At 32.0% G+C, this 19,818-nt stretch overlaps 2 protein-coding genes across 2 annotated transcripts; one reads left to right on the top strand and one right to left on the bottom strand.

The window, feature by feature from the left end:
• Window positions 1–1,653: 1,653 nt before the first annotated feature.
• On the top strand, window positions 1,654–5,922 carry LOC133693998 (TPR repeat-containing thioredoxin TTL1-like). Its single transcript, XM_062115396.1, has 7 exons — window positions 1,654–2,977; window positions 3,157–3,352; window positions 3,492–3,664; window positions 4,140–4,473; window positions 4,599–4,803; window positions 4,915–5,015; window positions 5,281–5,922. The coding sequence occupies exons 1-7, from the start codon at window positions 1,974–1,976 to the stop codon at window positions 5,431–5,433; spliced, it is 2,166 nt and encodes a 721-aa protein (XP_061971380.1). The 5' UTR covers window positions 1,654–1,973; the 3' UTR covers window positions 5,434–5,922.
• Window positions 5,923–12,856: 6,934 nt separating this feature from the next.
• Window positions 12,857–14,450, bottom strand: LOC133693365 (uncharacterized). Its single transcript, XM_062114569.1, has one exon. The coding sequence runs from the start codon at window positions 14,206–14,208 to the stop codon at window positions 13,177–13,179; it is 1,032 nt and encodes a 343-aa protein (XP_061970553.1). The 5' UTR covers window positions 14,209–14,450; the 3' UTR covers window positions 12,857–13,176.
• Window positions 14,451–19,818: the final 5,368 nt, after the last annotated feature.

Here is a 19,818-nt window from a genome sequence, read left to right as displayed (position 1 = left end):
TAGATGAATAATTTTCCACGTAGTTTAAAACACATGTAAATATTTAATAGTTTGTAACTCCTAATTTTAGAATTAGATATTTTTTTTCTTTGACCATTAATGGTTATTAACTTTAACTAGATGTTCAACATGGGAGCCAATGTTGGTAGATTGAATTTTTTTATCTTTGGGTCCTAAAAGAAAAGTCCAGTTTTACAATGGGTATTTTGTTAATGGATATATGTTTCATATTGAATAGTATGGTGATGGTATAAAGACCTTTAATAGTAGAATTTGTGTAAATGGTTCAACTTCCAATGAGTTTAAAGTTAATTAATATGACAAGTTAGAAGAAATGATTGAATTGCAATATCATAGATTGCAAGATATAGTGTTTTTATTCATATATTATTGGCATGATATTCACCATGATTTGGTTAAAATTAATAAAAGAGATAGACTTTGTAGCATCAATAATGTTTTTATTTTGTTAAACAATGCTAACAAATGTATTATACATGCACTCTTTCCTTTAGAAAAGATCATAACATATTTGATTGGTTATTTGTTGTCAAAACAAAATCTAGGAGTTGTGTCCAAATAGTTGAAGATGGTAATGGGAAAGTAATTGGATGAGACGATGTATTTTAGATGGATGAGTTAGTTGATCTATATTGAGTAGCTTCATGTACCGAGTTAGAAAATCTAATTTTTATGTCACTAAGAACACTTACGTTGATGTTGATGTTAATGTTGATGTTGATGTTGATGTTGATGTTGATGTTGATGTTGATGAAACAAATATAATATTGTGTACTAGTAGATATATAGAAATAGATGAAGATGATGAGATTGACCTTGATTTCAATGAAGAAGATGAAGTTAGACATGATGATAAAAATGAAGAGTAGGATTCTGATTAAAATGTATTAAATATTTATATTTGAAATTGGACATGTGTAAGATATTTGTTGGTGTTTTATAATGCATTATGCTTATATTTATGTGATAATTTTATTGTATATTTTTTGGATTTGAGCTCATTGTTTTGATCATTACATATGCGTTTTTTGTTGTGGTTGTGGATTTAATGTGAGCAAATTATTAGCTTGGAGATGTTTGTTGTTGCTTTTGTTACTATTATATGTTTAGAAGATAATTGTTAGTTTAAAGATTATAACAGCAAAAAAAAAAATGAAAACATTGACGGAAATGTCATTTCATCGATAATTTCAATGGAATCTTTAAATATATTCTCAAACTTTTGACAAAATTTATAAAATGTTTAGGATTCATTGAAGAAAATTTTATATCGCAAATCCCATGTGCTGAAGTTCGTATATTAGCCATGATAAATTCATGATACATGAAGCAACCTTTGCATTCATTGAACATGCATGGGGCCAGCTGGTTGCTTCTTTGCATTTTAGCATTCCAATTTGAAGTTGCAATACTTGAATAGGAATTTGTTTTGTATCAAATGGGATATGGGTCTACCCTATTAAAAAAATTTCGGCAAAGCATTCTTTTAACACTAAAATACAAATCTATATGAAACAAAATATGTTCCTCCTGCCTATGCATTTTTTATTTTCTTTTCATTTTTTAAGTTGAAGCCTCAGCTTGGATACTCTAAAGATGTAAAGGTGGTTTCTTAGAAGCCACTCTTGGAGTTTAGGACTTAATATATACACATACCTTCTAAGGAGGAGACCTATTGCCTCGAATCCTTCCTATTCAAGCCATTCATCCTTCTTCTCTCTCTCTCTCTCTCTCGCTCTCTCTCTCTGTGACAATTTCTTCCACATCAATTCTTTTAATTGATTCCGGCGAAGGATTTTTAACCTTTCTTTTCATTAAAATTCCAAACCCAGAAACATCATGCTTACTCTAACATTCTTATATTAATTTTTATTTTTTTTTGTTAAGAAACATTTTAATTCCTCTGTCCATAAAGTATTATCTCGAGAGGCAATATAAACCTGGTGTGAATCATGGCAGAAATCACAACGTACTCTATGGAGAATGATTTGGGCTGTGGCCTGATAGGGGGAGCTTTCCTACGCCGGCATTTCTGGCCGACAAAGACTTCAGTGCATTCACTTCCTGCGAGCAGCACCAATATCATAAGCCTGCCCAGTATTGATAGTAATTCAAAGAAGCCTCCTATCCATAATTCAAAGAGGCAACAAAACAAACCCGAGCCTGTCATCCTTTATTCCTCCAATTTGCCCAAGTCTTCACCAAAAGTACGGAAAAAACGGCATAGTTTGGTTCCTCCAAGGCCTTCGACTTCTCATCAAAAGAAAGAAGGTAGGAGACCCTCAGATGCTGCAAGAAGCTCAACATCATCCTCATCAAGCTCAGGACGGGTTAAAGTACTTCAAACCGACAAGGCTGAGCTAAAATGGGACTCTACCAGTGACTCCATAGAGCTTAGCAGAACTGTCATAGCTAATCATCGAAAGTCCAATGACAACAAAGCTCTTGTTCGAGCCACTTCTGGCAATGTAATGTTGTTAGGCAATTTGGGCAACCTAAGACAGTCCAGAAATGGGGATTTTATAGGGAATAATAGTCCTAAAGCTACCATTAAGACCGTGGGTTACCTTAACAAGAACCTTCAAGAGGTAAATTTCTCTCCTAGACCCAGAAATGGCTATAGTAAACTTGGCAGTAATGGTGTTATGGGCAACATTGTGAGGCAGCCTAGTGATGAGTTGCGGCAGGGACAGGATCTGATAATTAGCATGGATCCTGAGGTTTTAAAGAATAAAGGAAATGAAAGGTACAACCAGGGAAGATTTGAAGAGGCCTTGGCTTTTTATGATCGTGCAATTGCTCTTGATTCAGCAAAGGCAACATATAGAAGCAATAGGAGTGCTGCTTTGATAGGATTAGGCCGTCTTATAGAAGCTGTTGTTGAGTGCAAAGAAGCTATCAGACTCGATCCTTCTTATCAAAGAGCCCATTACCGTTTGGCAACAATATATTTCAGGTATGCCATATTTGACTGCCAATAGAGAGTTTTGTGTACTAAACAGAGCTCATAAATTAAAACTTGTGTGCTTTTGCTGTTTATTCTATAGTAATTAACTTTTATTTATGTATTTATGAATGATAAAACTGGAACGGTAGAGAGGTCCTATAATAATTAATGTGAAATTCATCATGCAGACTGGGAGAAACAGAGAAGGCTCTGAGTCACTACAAACAGTCAGGCCCCATTACTGATTCCAAAGACCTTGCTCAAGCTCAGGCTCTTCAAAAGAACCTGAACAGGTGCATCGAAGCTCGAAAACTAGAAGAATGGTCTCGATTGCTGAAAGAGACTGAGCACACAGTTTCCTCTGGTGCTGATTCAGCTCCACAGGTGAGCAATTTTGAACCTTCTTTTCTCCTCTCTTTTCTTTTAATACAATGGAAGAGGACAATAGTTCCAGTACAATTGTATATACTACATGTAGCTATTAAACTTATTCTTAAGCAGGTTACTTCTGTTTTACACTTAGGTTTTCGCTATGCAAGCCGAGGCACTACTGAGGCTCCACAGGCACCAAGAAGCCTACATGGCCTACCAAAAGAGACCGAATTTTTCTGTTGAATCCTGTGCCAAGTTATTTGGCCTGACTATCGCATCTTATCTCTTAGTGATTGGGGCACAGGTTTACATGGCTGCCGGCAGGTTGGTAAAAGTATTTCATTTGGTATGTTAGGCTCTTGTATCCTGAATTACTGATGTCAAATGTGTTTCTACGCAAGCAATAACTTAAGAAACAGGAGAATAACACTTTATTCTCAGAATTTCCACTAAAGAAAGATGTTGAGCAATGAAAATGTTGATCGTTTGGGCCATCTCTTTCTCCTTTCCTAGAATTTCCAGAGAGATGTCATCAAAAGGGGAATATTGTTCTCGTTTACTTTTTCATTTTTTTTCTTTTGATAGGTGCTCTTTGGACTTTATTTAATTAATTAACATCGAATAGCGAAATTAATTAGCAAATGATGGTATTTTGGTTTCGAAGACGAGCTAATTTTTGTAATGAATACTAAAATGATTGCCTTGACGAACTTATTCTGTAATGCTGCTGAATTTACAAAAACTCAGATTTTTATCCCAAAATCGAGCAATTTTAATCAAACTTGGTTGTTGTTAATAGGTTTGAAGATGCTATGGCTGCAGCCCAGCAAGCTGCTCGACTCGATCCCAGCAACAGGGAGGCTAGCACAGTATTAAAGAGTGCTAGAGCAGTCGCATCTGCTAGATTGAGTGGTAACTTGTTATTCAAGGCGTCAAAATTCACCGAGGCATGTATCGCATATAGTGAAGGCCTCGAACATGACCCTTGCAACTCAATTTTACTATGCAACCGAGCAGCCTGTCGGTCCAAGCTTGGCCAATTTGAAAAGGCTGTAGAAGACTGCACTGCGGCTCTTAGTTTGCAACCCAATTATAGCAAGGCAAGGCTAAGAAGGGCTCATTGCAATGCCGAGGTAAATTTTAGCACCACTAACGACTAAAGTGTTTCACGATGGGCGTGGCTGTTAAAATTTAAGCCATTTCTCTAATTTCTGACCGATAAGTAATTAGTTTATTTATTTATTTATTGCTTGATTAGCTGGGAAGATGGGAGGCTTCAATTCAAGATTTTGAGATGTTGATAAGAGAAAGTCCAGCAGATGAGGAAGTGGGCCGGGCCTTGTTTGAAGCACAGGTTCAACTTAAAAAGCAACGTGGCGAAGACACCCAGGACCTCAAATTTGGTTCTAATTTGGTGTTTGTTTCCAGCAATGAGCGTTTTAGACACTTTGTAACTTCACCTGGTGAGTCCAAAACGAAAGCTTTTTCTGCTATGGATCTTGAGTGTGTGTTTGTGCGTATAGGGCTTTTTTTTTTTTGACGAGGACAACAAACCTTTGTGCATGAATTGGCAGGGATGTCTGTGGTGCTCTTTTGTAGCAAATATAATGGTCAAACAGTGTTGCAGCTGATGGAGCAAGTCTCCAAGAAATTCCCATCCGTCAACTTTCTCAAGGTTTGTTATCTGCAAGCACAGCATTGCATTGCTAAATAAATAAACCCACTTAAAGAAGAAAAACCCGGTAAGATCCAACAATAACAAGTTTTAATAACTATGGGAACTGCCCTGACAATTTCTGGCAGTCCACACCGACCATAATTAAGCAGTACTATATTTTCAAAGGAAATTATATGTCAGAGTTGAATCCCCAGCTCGAAGCAAAAGGTCAGAGTGGACAGTAAGTCATAATAATTGATCGTCGTTGCATTGATGGTTTCAGGTGGAGGTTGAAGACCATCCCTACCTGGCAAAGTCAGAGAGGGTGACACTTTTGCCATCGTTCAAGATATACAAGAACGGATCGAGGGTTAAAGAAATTCCCGGCAACAACCACGAATTATTAGAAAAATCAGTCAAGTTATACAGCCGTTGAAGACAATTTGACACGAGTGTAGACATGGAGACAGGGAAGAAAACTCATTCAGAGAAATAATGCGGGCTGGTTGCGTTTGGTCTACAACTTTGCCAGCAAGGAACATAAAAAAGAATAGATCAGATGAGGAATCACTGTTGCAGCACCACAGATTAAACTAATGTGGTGGAATTGCTTGATGATAATTAAATTCTTTGACAACTTTAAATAGATTAAACTAAGATCGAAGGACGATTTGTGCACTCCTTTATTCTCCCCACCCCAGGTTTTTTTTTTTTTTTTTGCCGGATCAGCAAACTATCCAGTATGCTGATGATTTGTTGAAAAAGAAAGGTGAAGAATTTTTGCAGTGGATTGGTTAAGCAGAGCCGATGATTTTACCAACAAGAGTGTTTAAAAAGATTGTTCACTAAAAAAAACAAAAGAATTTTTATAAATATTGTGCTTGGTGATTATTAATGGAAAGAACATGATTTCTGTTGATTATTACAGAGATTTCCCTATGATTGATATTATGGTGTACTCGGTATCCACTGTTTCATCAACAGCTTGTCAAAACTCAAAACTAGAACTCTGAGTAGTAATTATTATATAATTGATCAAGTCTCTAGCATATCTTTATATTTTTAATTATATTTGTTATGTATCTTTTCATCAGGTTTTTTTAATCAAATTGATAGAATTGTATTATACATTCTAAAATTACCAGTGAGTTATATAAAGATATAGTAGAAAGACTACTCAAAATGAATTAAAAAATTAAAAAATTTCCAAGATTAAAATTAACAAAGATATTATTTTTTAAATTAAAATTATATTCTTATATAGTTTATGGACATTTTAAGAATAAAAAACATAATTCCATTGATCTGAATCAGAAAAATTAACAAAAGAATTTTATTGAAGAATTTTATATTATACACAATGATATAATAGACACAATTAAAAACATAAGGATATATTGAAAACTTATATTCACTTATGTAAGAATTAATCAACATATTTACCCTTATAATTACACCATAAACTAAATGAAGAATGCTATTTCTTTTATTGTTACTCATGACTCGGACACCCAATATGGATTGACAAAGTGCATCTGAGTTAGTTTTTATTTTTTAAAAAAATTAGATTATTCATTTTACCTACTAATTTTTTTTTTTTTATCATTTCACATTATATTCATGTTGAAAATATTCCTAGTTTTTAATTGATGCTAGATTTTGTATAATAAGATTTCATTTTATTTGCTTAAAAATATTGAAACAATAGTGAACAAATTTAACATATAAAAAAACATATTTTTGTCCTAACTTTTTTATTGGTCATGATGTGTGAAAAAGTATACTTTGGTTCCTAATTTTTTTAAAATTTTTTTTTATTTTTGATCCCTATGATTTGAAGGTTTTATATTTCAATTCTAAACTTTATTTATTTTACGTTTTGGACCCTTAAATTTAAAAGGAAAGAATAATTCATCAAAACATAGAATAAAAAAGAGAAACTGCTTGGGTGGTCACATTCTACTGATACAAAAGCCTATTTTGGTATCAATTAGTTTCTTTTGACGAGAAAAGTGTTGCTAAAGTGTTTTTAAGATTTCATCTAGTTGGAAAATAAATAAGTAAAATGGGGTTAAGAAAGAAGTTTATATTTGGTTTACTGTTTTATTTTTGTAACTTATTTATGGTTTTTTGGGTTTAGAAATTAATTTATTTAGATTCTTAGGGTGTTTATTAGGTATTTTTAGGTTAAAACTTGGTTTTTGGGTTAAAAAAGCATGAGTCCTGATTTCCTAACTATCTTTTTGGTGGGCTAAATTTGAAAACTAACAAACAACATGTCATTTGCTATTATAAACGATATATCATCTTTTTTGTTATTTTCAAAAATAAAAAAAATAAAATAAAGAACGATATGTTATTTATCTTTAAACATTTAAAATATAAATAAAAAAAGTCAAGTATATAGGTCACCTTGCAAACCCATGTATGCCAAGCCTTTTCTTTAGTTAGGCTAGATGAGTGGGCTCAAACTCCTAGGTAATGGCCTTTTACTTTTTTTTATTGTATCTTTTTCAAATATTTTTAGATCTTGATTTAAATGCATGGTAAATAAAATATTTAATATATATTTAAATTATTATTCAATTTTATCATAGTTCTTAAATAATATTATATGTTTTATGAGAATGTTAACAAGTTGTTTTTTTTTAATTATTATATACATAATACACAAATAATTAAAAATATACTCGTGAATATTTTATTATGCATACTTAACTTAATAGTTTTTTGACATCATTTTATTACATTAATTATTTTTTTACCTTTAATTACATATAAAATATGATACGTTATTCTAAAATTCTTTATTAAAAACTTATTTTTAAAATCATGGTAAGTTTTCATTTGAAAAATAATTCTTCTTATTAAAGAAACATCCTTTTGTAAAAACAATAAAGATAAGCAATAATAAGATAATAGAGTTTAAATTGAACATATGTAGTTTTTCTATTTATTTTAAATGATTGAAAATCTTAAAAGACCTTTATATTAATTATCACTATCTTTTATTCAAGAAAAACATGCTATTAATAAACAATTATGTCATTTTTTTAAGATGATTAGTCTTTTTTATGATGATATTATTAATTATTTTATGAATAATTATGAATTAACCTGAAATGAAAAATTTTAAAAATAATTTTCTCATTGATGTTGAATAAGAATGAAAAATCTATTTTCTTAATTTTTTTATTTTAAACTTATATATTATTTTCTCCAATTTATTGTTCTCACACCTTTTCATATTGGTGTCTAAAAATGATCAATTAATGGTTTCTTAGTTTTTGTTTTTTATTGAAAAATTGCTTTCTTGATCATAATAAGTTTTGCTTGAAAACAATGCTTGTAAAAAAAAAAGGTTTTTTGTCAAAATAAAAATGAAATGCTTGAATAAGAAAATTAGATTTTTATATTTTATTCATTAAATTATGTTGCTTATAAAATATTGTTTTAATATTAAAACAAGAATATTACATGAATTAGAAAAGGTGTTTTTAACCATAAAAATATTCTTCACCTCCATAATTTCATTCATTGTATTTTCACGTGAATGCTTATTTTTATTATATGCATAATTAAATAAAAAATATATATTTTTAAAATAAAGTTATTAGACTTAATTGGGTCCATGATTTAGTTAATGAGTTCGACCTGTTAACTCAAATCAATCCAAAATATTATTATCTCAATATTTTTTTTTAAAAAAAATAGAAAGTTAAGATGATGTCCTCTTGAAAAATATTTTTTTAAAATCAATCCGGGTTTTGAATTAGTTAATTGGGTGGCACGTGATCCCACCAGTTCTACCAAATCAATTTTACATAGTTTAATTTAAAATTTAATAGAGATCCAAGAGAAGTTATCAGATTGATTCGTTGGGTAATACTTAACTCTGAGGGGTGTACTTTACTAATTAAGCTCTAGGTTTGCTCCCTAAAGATCACCGATTCAAGTCTCATAAATATCAGGGCTACTGAAAGCTTAAATGGTTGTTAATTTCAGGGCCTGTGAGATTAGTCGAGGTACGTGCAAACTGATCCGGACACCCATATTAATAATAAAAAATACTTAAGCAATCATAGTAGTTATTATACTGAAGTAAAATGTTATTGTCCACTGCGCTCTTCATTAACCATTAATGAGGAAGTGTGCTCCAAAACAACATCGTGTGGTGTCCAAATATGAATCAAACCACAGGATGGTTTGTAATTTCATGAGATACAGGAGGATTATTGCAATTCCCCTTAGTGATCAATTGCATTATTTGATCTGTGCATTGTAAAATGTGGTTGGTCTTTTATATGTTTGAAGAAATGTAGATTGCCTTCAAAACGTCCTTAGTTTTAATGGGCTCTAATCCAGTGCATTCCCATTTCCTACCTTAAGGACGGGCCTCACTGGGTGCTGAGTTACAATCGATCAATGGCAACCGAAGCCCTCTCGTGCTTATTCATCACCAGTAATTCATAATAAGCCTGTAAGGCCAACCACATTCTTACACAAACTACGGTGATGGTTTTAATAACCGTTTTTTTTTAAAAATTGGTAGTAGTTTTTATTTAGAAATATATTAAAATAATATATTTTTTTTATTTTGATATTAAAATATTAAAGTATCTGAAAGCATAAAATAATTAATTTTACAGAAAATGCCATCGAGAGCATATATTAGAATGCCATTTCTAACAATTGTCGAGTGACATTTATTTAACTTTAAAGGTATAGATATCAATTTTACTAGCAATAATGGTGCACGAATTTTCTTTAGAGTATTAATTATATTAGGGTTGCATAGTTAATCTAGGAATATAATATGTGATTAGCGAGTGATCACTTTTTAAAATATGTGCTTTATATATAGGCTATATTGTCTTTCATGTGGACCAAGATTACCTACCATTTTCTACAAGTATCTGGACTTTTAATTATTATTCAAGAATTGCTGCTAATAAGCACCAACTTTGCTGTTTTAATAATTTCACAAACTGTTCGTTATCTTTTTTTTCTAGCTGTCTAGCTCACACAGTTAATCTTTAATTGTGTTACCTATCTTTTGCTTTTTCTTTTTATATATTACCTCGGGAAAAAATTTGTCCATAATATTTAAATTATGAATTCATAAGTAATTCTTTTTTTTCTCTCTTTTTTTTTTCTCTGCAAGAAACAACAGATTTTCTCTCTTTATTTTATCACAAATCAACCTCTCATCATTATAAATTCATCTACTATAATACTCAATTTTTCTGCATCACTGTTTTGATTCAATATTTTTTTAAACTCCTTAATATTATGGTGTCGTACACGCATACTCTTCTTTTTTAGCCAAATAAAAGTTACATCTGAGCCGACATTATAACTACAAAAGCCCATTATGAATAGATTAAAAGCTCCTTTATCTCAAGTTTAATTTTTTTTTTATTTTAAAAACATTTTGATTGTTTCATTGTGCATTTTAATTGTTTATTATTTTTATATTTAATCAAATATTAAATCACCCCTTAGCTAACATTATAATAGTGAAAAAATCATTGTAAAAATGCAAAAATACCTTTTAATGTTACGCTTAAATTTTTTACTTTCAATAATATTTTGATCGTTTCACTGTACAATTAAGATGAAAAATAATATATTTATTTTTGATTAATTTGAAAATGATAAATGGACTATATAAAAAGATTTTAATGCTCTTGAAAGTAAGTGTTAAGTCTTTTTAGTAGAGGGATAATACAATGATTACATTGTTATGGTGAATAGTAACAATTACTCTAAGGCCCCGTTTGTTTGGAAGAAAGTAGTTTCCTTTTGGAAAGTGAATTCCGGGGAAAGTGAATTCCGGGAAAGTATTTTCCGATGTTTGGTAGTGTAATGGAAAATAAGTTGGAAAACACTTTCCAGTGTTTGGTTATGTTATGGAAAATGAGCTGGAAAATAACTTATTAATGTTTTATTTTTTCAAGTTTATTAAAATAATGAGGAACAACTCTTACAAATTAAAAAGTTGAATGAGAATGAAATTGAAAAAAAATATAATTTCATAAATTATCTCAAATAAAATAAATAATAATCAAAATAATAGAGATCAAATCTAAAAAATAAAAAAAAATAAAAGGTGAAGAAATTAAAATAATAATAATAAACATTTCATAAATTATTTCAAATAAAATAAGTAAAAATCAAAAGAATGAGGACCAAATTTGATAGATAAAAAATTTCAATAAAAAAATGATAAGAAAAAAGCAAATAGCAATTATAAAAGTAAGGACCAAAATTAATATAAAAATTAAATTTTAAGAGATGAAATTGAAAAATAAATATTCAAAACAAATTATATATAGCAATCAAAAGTTTGAGGATCAAATTTGATATAATCAGCAAATAATGACATTTCTAAATTTTTCACAACTTCAGGAAAGTGTTTTCCGTCCAAATTTTTCAGGAAAACACTTTCCTGAAAACCAAGCCAAATTTTCCTTTGACTGGAAAGTGTTTTCCGTTGACCAACTTTTCCAATAGCAAACAAACACAGGAAAGTTTGGAAAGTGGTTTCCCGGAAACCATTTTCCAGAAAACAAACACAGCCAAAAGGAAAAACATTTTCCTAGAAATCAAACCAAATTTTTCTTTGACTGGAAAGTATTTTCCGTTGACCGAAAAGTGTTTCCGTTGACCAGAAAGTGTTTTCCGTTGACCGGAAAGTGTTTTCCGTTGACCAACTTTCCTAATGGCAAACAAACACAGGAAAGTTTGGAAAGTGGTTTCCCGGAAAATGAATTCCTAGAAACAAACATGGCCTAAGTATTTTTCCAAATAAAATTAGGTTTTGTTAATGATAATTAATACTGTGGATAAATTCCCACAAAATATTCTCACTACTGTGAAGGGACTTGCATAATAAATTTTGTCACATGTATAAGGGCATTATAATTGGTCATTTTTTATACTAGGCTGTTTCAGCATGTCTTGAGACAAAATTATTAGGACAGCAAGCATTCTCCCTTATGACCGTTTCTTTCTCTACAGTGAGGATAGACTATCCTCACAACTGAAAAGACATCAACTGCAGTCACCATATCGGTATAATTTTAAAATCTCGACAACCTAAGTACTAAGTAGGATGACAGATATTAGATCTCAGATTCTCAGTTTTGCATAATCCTGGCGGCCATGCTAAAGAGCATGTGAATTTACAGTGTGCATTTATCTTGTTGGGCACACACAGAAAAACAAGCTGTTGCTTTTCTGACAAATTATTGCTTCAGAAAGCTTTTCTATGACCAGTTGCTTCTAAATTTCTTAACTGCCTCCTGTTACTTCTTGGGGGTATATCAGTAGCCAAAAAATGGAATTGAATTTAGCAAGGTCTCGAGTTCAGTCCCGTGTTTATGGATATCCATGGTTAAATTTGAAAATCTACATTTTAATGACAGAATGCTTTTTTTTTTTTTTTTGACATGGACTGAATTTGACAATTCTTTTGTAATGTCAAGGGCGAACCAAGCACTCCATCAGTTCCCCTGTCCAACATTTGAACTTCCGGTGGAATTTTACTGAAATTCTTTTTTATTTGGATGAAAATTTTGCTCAAGATTCTTATTCTCCTCCAAGCCAAACCGTAAGCTCATTTTTTGAAAAATGAATCTGCAAACGAACTTGTGAGAGACAGGGAGCCTGGATCAAATTGCATGTGACACTTCAATTGTCTCTAGTCTACGCAGCACACGAGCAAGCACTATGTAATAACATAAATGATATGAAGTTTGTAGATTCAACTATCGTCATCCTCCATGCAGCTCAAGAAAGCACTGGTAATAGAAGCTCAAAAAATAAAATAGAAAAAGAAACTGAGAAAATAGTAGTAATAGAAAATAAAAGCTTTACACTGATCAGATTCTGAATTGAGTAAGGTAGGCAAAATTACAGTACAAGATATACATGGCAGCCAAATTCTTAATTTCCAGGGAAAGGATAGAAAAGCTGTACAAATGTATCAATACTTCAAATCTTATCAATAATAGAACTAGTAATGGTGATCGGGATTTGATTTCCAAATCCCACACAACAACTCTGAAAGGAAAAAGAAATACGGTATAAAAACTAATTATTGAACAGAGAGAGAGTAATTACTTGGCAGGGACTTCGTAAAATGGAAAATGTAGCGGGATCACCAGGTTCATGATCATCTCTTCCAACTTCTACTTCTTGATAATGGATCTCTCATTCCACCAACAACCCATGTTTCCTTTGCTATATCAGTTGAAAGTTTATTGAAATCAGTATCATAACTCATCACCACCAAGTTCTCTTTTTTACTATTTCTTTTCTCTTCCTCCATTAAAGCCTTTAAATTCTTTCCTTTCTTCTCTTCTTCCTTCCTGTCTTCTTCTTCTTCTTCTTCTTCTTCTTTTTCTTCTTCTTCTTCTTCCTGCCAACTCTTTGCCGGAGCAGACCTACACCTCATAAGCAGGAGAGCATTAGGTGGTGGAACAGAGGGTGCAGCTACAGACTCATCATTGCAAGACCTCTGTTTCTGTTTAATTTCTTCTTTGAAGAGACCAGTAGTGCTATTCTGATTCTCTTGCAGCATCATGAACCATTTAGAAAATATGGTTCTTGAATCCTCATTGTCACTTCTTCGCTCGACACCAACATGGTTTTCTTGATATCCCTCGTACTCTTCATCAACTTCGTCATCATCACTGGTGATATCTGAATGAGCCGGAAATGAACCAAAGCATCGAAAATCGAATCTTATGTTTCTTAAACATGTCAAGAAATGCATTATATCTTTCTTGAATCCAAGTGAGTCAATCCAAGTTGATTTTTTGGTGTGTTTCCTGCTGTTGTGAATTTTTTCAATCTCTTCCATGACTGATTGCCAGTTCTTGCAGGAACTTTCCTTGTGCCTGACTTTGATCTGCCCAGCACACGTTACTTTTGGTGATGTTGGTTCTGATACCTCTGATCCCATTTGCTTGGCTTTGGCCCATAAGAGAGGACTTGCTCGGATGCCAACACCCCTGGTGCTGGATTTCTTCAAGTGGTGGTGGCGTTGCTGTTGGTGGTGATGTCGGTTCTGGCGGGGTTTGCTGGTTTCTGAGGGCCTTGCAGGACTGCAAACGGGTTTGGGCATTAGCGTTAGATGGGCTCTAGAAGGAAAACACACTAACAGATCTGCTGATGGAGCTCTCCTGATTTCTCTTCCTTTCATTATGTTTTTTTTTTTTTCTGTGGTTAACTTGAACCAATAACTCAGTTTCTCCTTCCTTGTTCAGTTCTTTTCTGTAGATCTTGAGGTTGATGAACTATATATGTTTTTTTTTCTTGGTATGGGCTCTATGCATGGAAGGTTTTAAGAGAAAGGAGGGAAGAGAATTGACAGCTTTCATGTGCTATTATTATTGCCTTTTTTTTTATTAGTATCTTTCTTTACCATCAGTCTGTTCATTTTTCTAACACTCCTTTTTGCTGCCCTTTGAAATGGGGCCACAAGTGAGTTTCTTTCTTAGCCTTTACTTTTCTAATGCTTGCCTAACTTATTTAAAAACTTGCTAGAGGAAGATGACTAGTAAAGTTGAAACCCACGAGCCCTGTTTCATGAACCAATCATACCCACAACTTGCGACTTCGTGTGCCCTTGCCAGATATTACCCGGTACTATTTTGGCTAGCGCCCGCATACACTCCAAAGCCACCCCTTCATGTAGAGAGAGCTGTTAGCTTCGTTATGCTCATGAATTAGTATATTACCACCATATGATACGAGGCTTTCAGCTTAATAAAACTTGTGCTAAATGAACGCCAGAGCAGAAAAAAGAATAAAAGTTATTTTAGAGGGAGGCAGGGAATGTTGAATTTTTACAAGGACAAGAATAAAAATGAAAAGCGCTAGCGCACCGAAAGTTTCATTAACTGTGAAAAAGGGGATTGATTAGTAAAGTGAGTATGCCATAATGAAGGATGCAACGCACTTGAGAGCATGGGGGGAGATGGGCCTCCTCCAACCACTAAACCTTGCGTTACGATTAACCTTTTGTTTGCTTTTCCTTGGGACCTTCCACGAAGGAGGTCCTATATCTTTTTGCTTCTCTCTACGATTTATAGTTATCAATCATGATGATAGGATATATACGAGAGACTAGAGCTCGAGATTGCTAAAGTGGGGACTGATGTTGCCGTCCAAACCATGTCGCTTCTTATCCATGTATGCTGTTTGGAGAGGTAAGAGATTGTGTAGTAATACGATGAGGATTGTTTTTTAAAGTGTTTTTTTGTTTGAAAATATATTGAAGTAATTTTTTTATTTTTTAAATTTATTTTTTATATTAACATATCAAAACAATATAAAAACATAAAAAAATAGTTTGAAGAAAAAAACTAATTATTTTTTCTAAAAGCATTTTTAAAACACAAAAACAAACAAAAGATATACTTAACTTGCAACTTGTAAATATTTTTCTTCATAAATTTGGCTTCTTTCTTTTTGAAGGAAATGGTGGTTAAGTTGAGAATGAATGCAGAAATGCAGATTTGTTTCATTTGAGTTTGTTCAGCAAAGTTTAAATCAAGCTGATGTACTAATTGGTTTCAATTTAATGTTGCTTGTCTAAGGCAAGCATCATTTGTAACACAGTGAAAATATTATATTATTTAGTTCAAGAAAATACTTTCTTTTATGATGATTTTATTTTGTTTTTTTATTTAATTTAAAAAATCAAGATTGATAATTTTATTTTTATATTTATTTCTAGGTTTCTTAATTTGTTTAGGATGGTTTATGAATTTATTTAAAAAGTTGTGAGCCCTTTAAAAAGACAGACCATAATAGAGTTTTTTCTTTAGCAATGAAACTACAAATTAAGACTCTTATGTTCTATCCTATTTTAGTCATTAATATGTTTCTCTTGCTATTGATCTATTGTTTGTGTTTCTGTCTTTATCAATTGATATTAGAGCTTACCAAACGGTTGGTAAAAAGGCCCGAATGAAAGGAAAAAGAGGTTGAACAAGGGTCTTTAGCCAATACATAAAATTCATTTTAGAGGCAGATGTAAAGAAGGCAACCTCTTAATAGAGAAGAACATCATGAAGATTTTGGTTTTCAAATTAAACTTCATGATTTTACAAGAACTTTACAAGCAGATGAGTTTATCAATTAGTTGAATGAAGCTGAACGAATTTTTAGTATAAAAAGGTTTTAGAACATATAAGGGTGAAATTGATTGCGTTTAGATTGAAGAGTCAGGCATCTGCCTAGTGAGAGGAGTTAAAGAGGTCACGAGAGAGGCAACAAAAGTCAAGAATCCATAACTAGGAAAAGATTAAGAAGGAGATGAAAGAGCATTTCCTTCATTTTAGATATGCTGAAACCCTATACCAACGGTTCCACATGTTCAGATTAAAAGGTAAATCTGTCAATGATTATACTAATGATCTCTATCAATTAGTGGCTAAGAATGACTTAGCATACACGAAAAAGCAACTGGTGGTGAGATATTTGAGTGATTTAAGGTGGTCCATCTTGGACGTGCTGTGTTTATCATTTTTTTAGACAATTTTGGAGGCATATAAAAGGGCTTTGATAGTTGAGAAACAATAGGCTACTAGGACAATTAGCAGGAGTTTTTATACAAATCAATACAAACAAAGGACAACAAAAAACAATCAAAAGCCAACCACCTCCAAAAATAGTAGACAACAAAAATAGTAGACAACAAGTTAGAGTACATGTCAGAGTTTTGGTTCAACTTTTCAAATTCATTGTTATAGATGTTATGAATTACAACATTTGGCTAATAAGTGCAACAAATCAGAAAAGTCATCTAAATAAGAATTTATTGATAAAGGAGCCTGCGAATGATGTGACTGATCTTGTTTATGATGACTCAAATAGTAGTGGAGAGATTCTATGTGGAGATGGTGGTGTTAACCTAGTCATCTGAAATACTCCGTTGACTCTCAATGGTGATTCAAAAGAAGATTAGTGGCATACTAACATTTTCCACTAGATATGCATCATAAAAGATAAGGTTGCAACTTAATAATAGACAGTGGTTACTGCGGAAATATAGTGTCCGTAGAGGCAGTAAAGAAGCTGCAACTGAAAACCAAGAGCCACTCTAAGTCATACAAGCTGACTAGGCTAAATAAAAACATCGAGGTATTTTGATAAGTAAGAGATATTTTGATAATGTTTGTTGTGATGAGGTGTTTATGAATGCGTGTCATCTATTATTAGGCAAACCATGAAAATATGATAGGAATGTCATATATGATGCATAATAATACAATGTAATATATAGTGAGAGGAGTTTGTTGTTGAAAGCAATGGTAAAAATATATTGTTTTTATCTAGAATTATGGAGAAGAAAAAGGAAAAAAAAGGAAAAAAAAGGAAAAGAAGGTGAAGAGTTCAAATAACGGGAGTATGTGTACATTGTGATGACTTTATCAAGGTTAAGGGTATTTTAGGAATTGACTCTTGGCCTACCTTATCCGAGTCGATATGGAACAAGTTAAGAGAGCGCAAGGGCAACAACACTGTTTTAAGTGGTTGACAATAACGAGAACATGAAGACCGGAACTCGAGGATGAGTTTTCTTATCTGGAAAGACTAATACAAAAGGATTTTTAGAAAAAAAATATTTCTTAATTATTATTATTTTGTATTTAGTTTAGGAAATATTTTCACTTATGATGATTTTTTTTCTATTTAGTTTAGAAAATCATGTATCAACATAGATAATTTTATTTTCCTAATTTGTTTAGAACTTTAATTATTTTTTCTTTATTTTCGAGTTTTCTAATTTGTTGAGGATGATTTATGGGCTTATTTAAAGACTTGTAAATTTTTTAAAGAGATAGAACATAATAGAGTTTTCTATTTAACAATAAAACTATAAAGTGAAGTTTTTATATCCTTTCTCTATTATCCTATTGCTTGTGCTTTGGCCATGTGTCTCACCAAGCCATCTATAAATCTCAAACCTGTTTTGAGTTATCCTTTTAGAGCGTGTTTATCTACGTTGTTGCGTCTGCGTTTTGTTTAAAACGCAGACGCAACAACGTTTGGTTAAAAAGAAAACGCAAGTTCCTATTCATGGGTCCCACCAAGTTATGCGTTTGAAACGCATGGAAATCGAAAGCAGGTCCTACCTGCTTCTCGCGGCTGCACCATGCAGCATCCCTCCAACAGTGCGAGTGAATTTTAATTCACTCGCACTGTTCACTTAAATAGTTTTTTTTTTGAAAAACCAGTTAACAATTTTTTTAAAAAAAAAACCAGTTCAGTTAATTGATTTCACTCGCATTGTTCACGTGAATGTGATAGTAATTTTTATTTTTTTAAAAAAAATTAGTTTAAGTTGAATTAAATTTATTCGTATTGTCATCTCAATTTTATTCCTAATAATATTTTATCTAATTTTATTGTACTCTCTAAAAATTATCGAAACTGTAGTTCTTGTCGGATGAATTTTATATATAATAAAATTATAGATAGTTTAATGGAATAATAAATTTTTTTTATATAAAGTATAATTTATTTCACGATGTAATAGCAATAGTTAAATCTACAATATTTAAATTAAAAACCATTACTATATATATATATATAGAATTATTTTATAACCTCAATTTGAAAAGCATTTTTTTAACCAAACACATTAAAACTATTTTTTCTTCAATCTCAATTTCAACCACAGTTTTAACCAAACACCTATTTTTTTAAACCAACCTTAATTAAAAGTACTTTTTATAAAATAATTTTTTTCAAACCACAACCACAACAGCTACCGCAATACCAAACACACTCTTAGTGAATTGAAGATTGCTAGACCATATGGTATTGCTATTGCTGTATGAATAAAAACCATTTTCTTTGCCAAACAATTACACAGTTCCCTTATTCATACATCTTCACCCTTCAAACATCAAGAGTTACTCAAGCACACAGGCTGTAATCCAGGTGCAATGAGAAAAGACCCTTTTCGAGCATCAAGAGAAAAGAGAGGGACAGGGCTGGGGGGTCATGCTAATTAGTTTATTACTCTCTACTTTGTTGTAGAACCTCACGACTTTAAGAAAGGCTCAAGAAGCACGAGGGCCAAGCAAGCTAGCTAAGCCTACTGTTGAGCATAATAAAGTAGTATCTCATGATATGGCATGTCCTTTTATCTATTCATCATGGAGACATGGAAGGATTTGAAGCTTAGTTTTAAGAACTGATATTGTTCCCTGTACGGACTATCATGAGTTGCAGCATCTCCATCTTCTTAGCCTGTGGGTCTTAGCTTTATCATAATTCAAGTAATTTCGCAGCACCGGCTTGTCAAAGAATCTGGTTAAGGTATAACTCATCTCTTCAAGAGGAGACAAATGATGGCACTGAGAATTTGAACAGAAGAATGTTGCTTTAAAATCCATTGAAATAAACTTTCTATTGATTAGGGTAATTAATTCCACACTCAAATGCATTTATTCTATTGAATATTGATTATATGGATATCTACTCAAAAAAACCCAATGAATCATTCTTTTCTCCCTCTGTTTAATGTGATATTTCTTGTTGACATTTTACTAGCCTCCTTCCGCGGACATGAGAATTGGTTTGGACACCATAGTTATTACACCTAAGGAGGGGATCGTAAGATCGGGTTACAGATGTACTAGTAGTTGAGACAAGTCAATTATTTTTTTTTAAAAAAATCAAAATTATATGGTTTTGATTTTTATTTTTTTAAAATCAACTCTTTGTCCAGGTTTTCACCTAATTAACCAAGTAAAATTTAAGTTCAAATTTTTTTCAAACTCGATTCGAGCTA

Source organism: Populus nigra, chromosome 5, assembly GCF_951802175.1.
Source record: "Populus nigra chromosome 5, ddPopNigr1.1, whole genome shotgun sequence".
Taxonomy (NCBI): Eukaryota; Viridiplantae; Streptophyta; class Magnoliopsida; order Malpighiales; family Salicaceae; genus Populus; species Populus nigra.
This window is presented reverse-complemented; position numbering and strand designations above follow the sequence as displayed.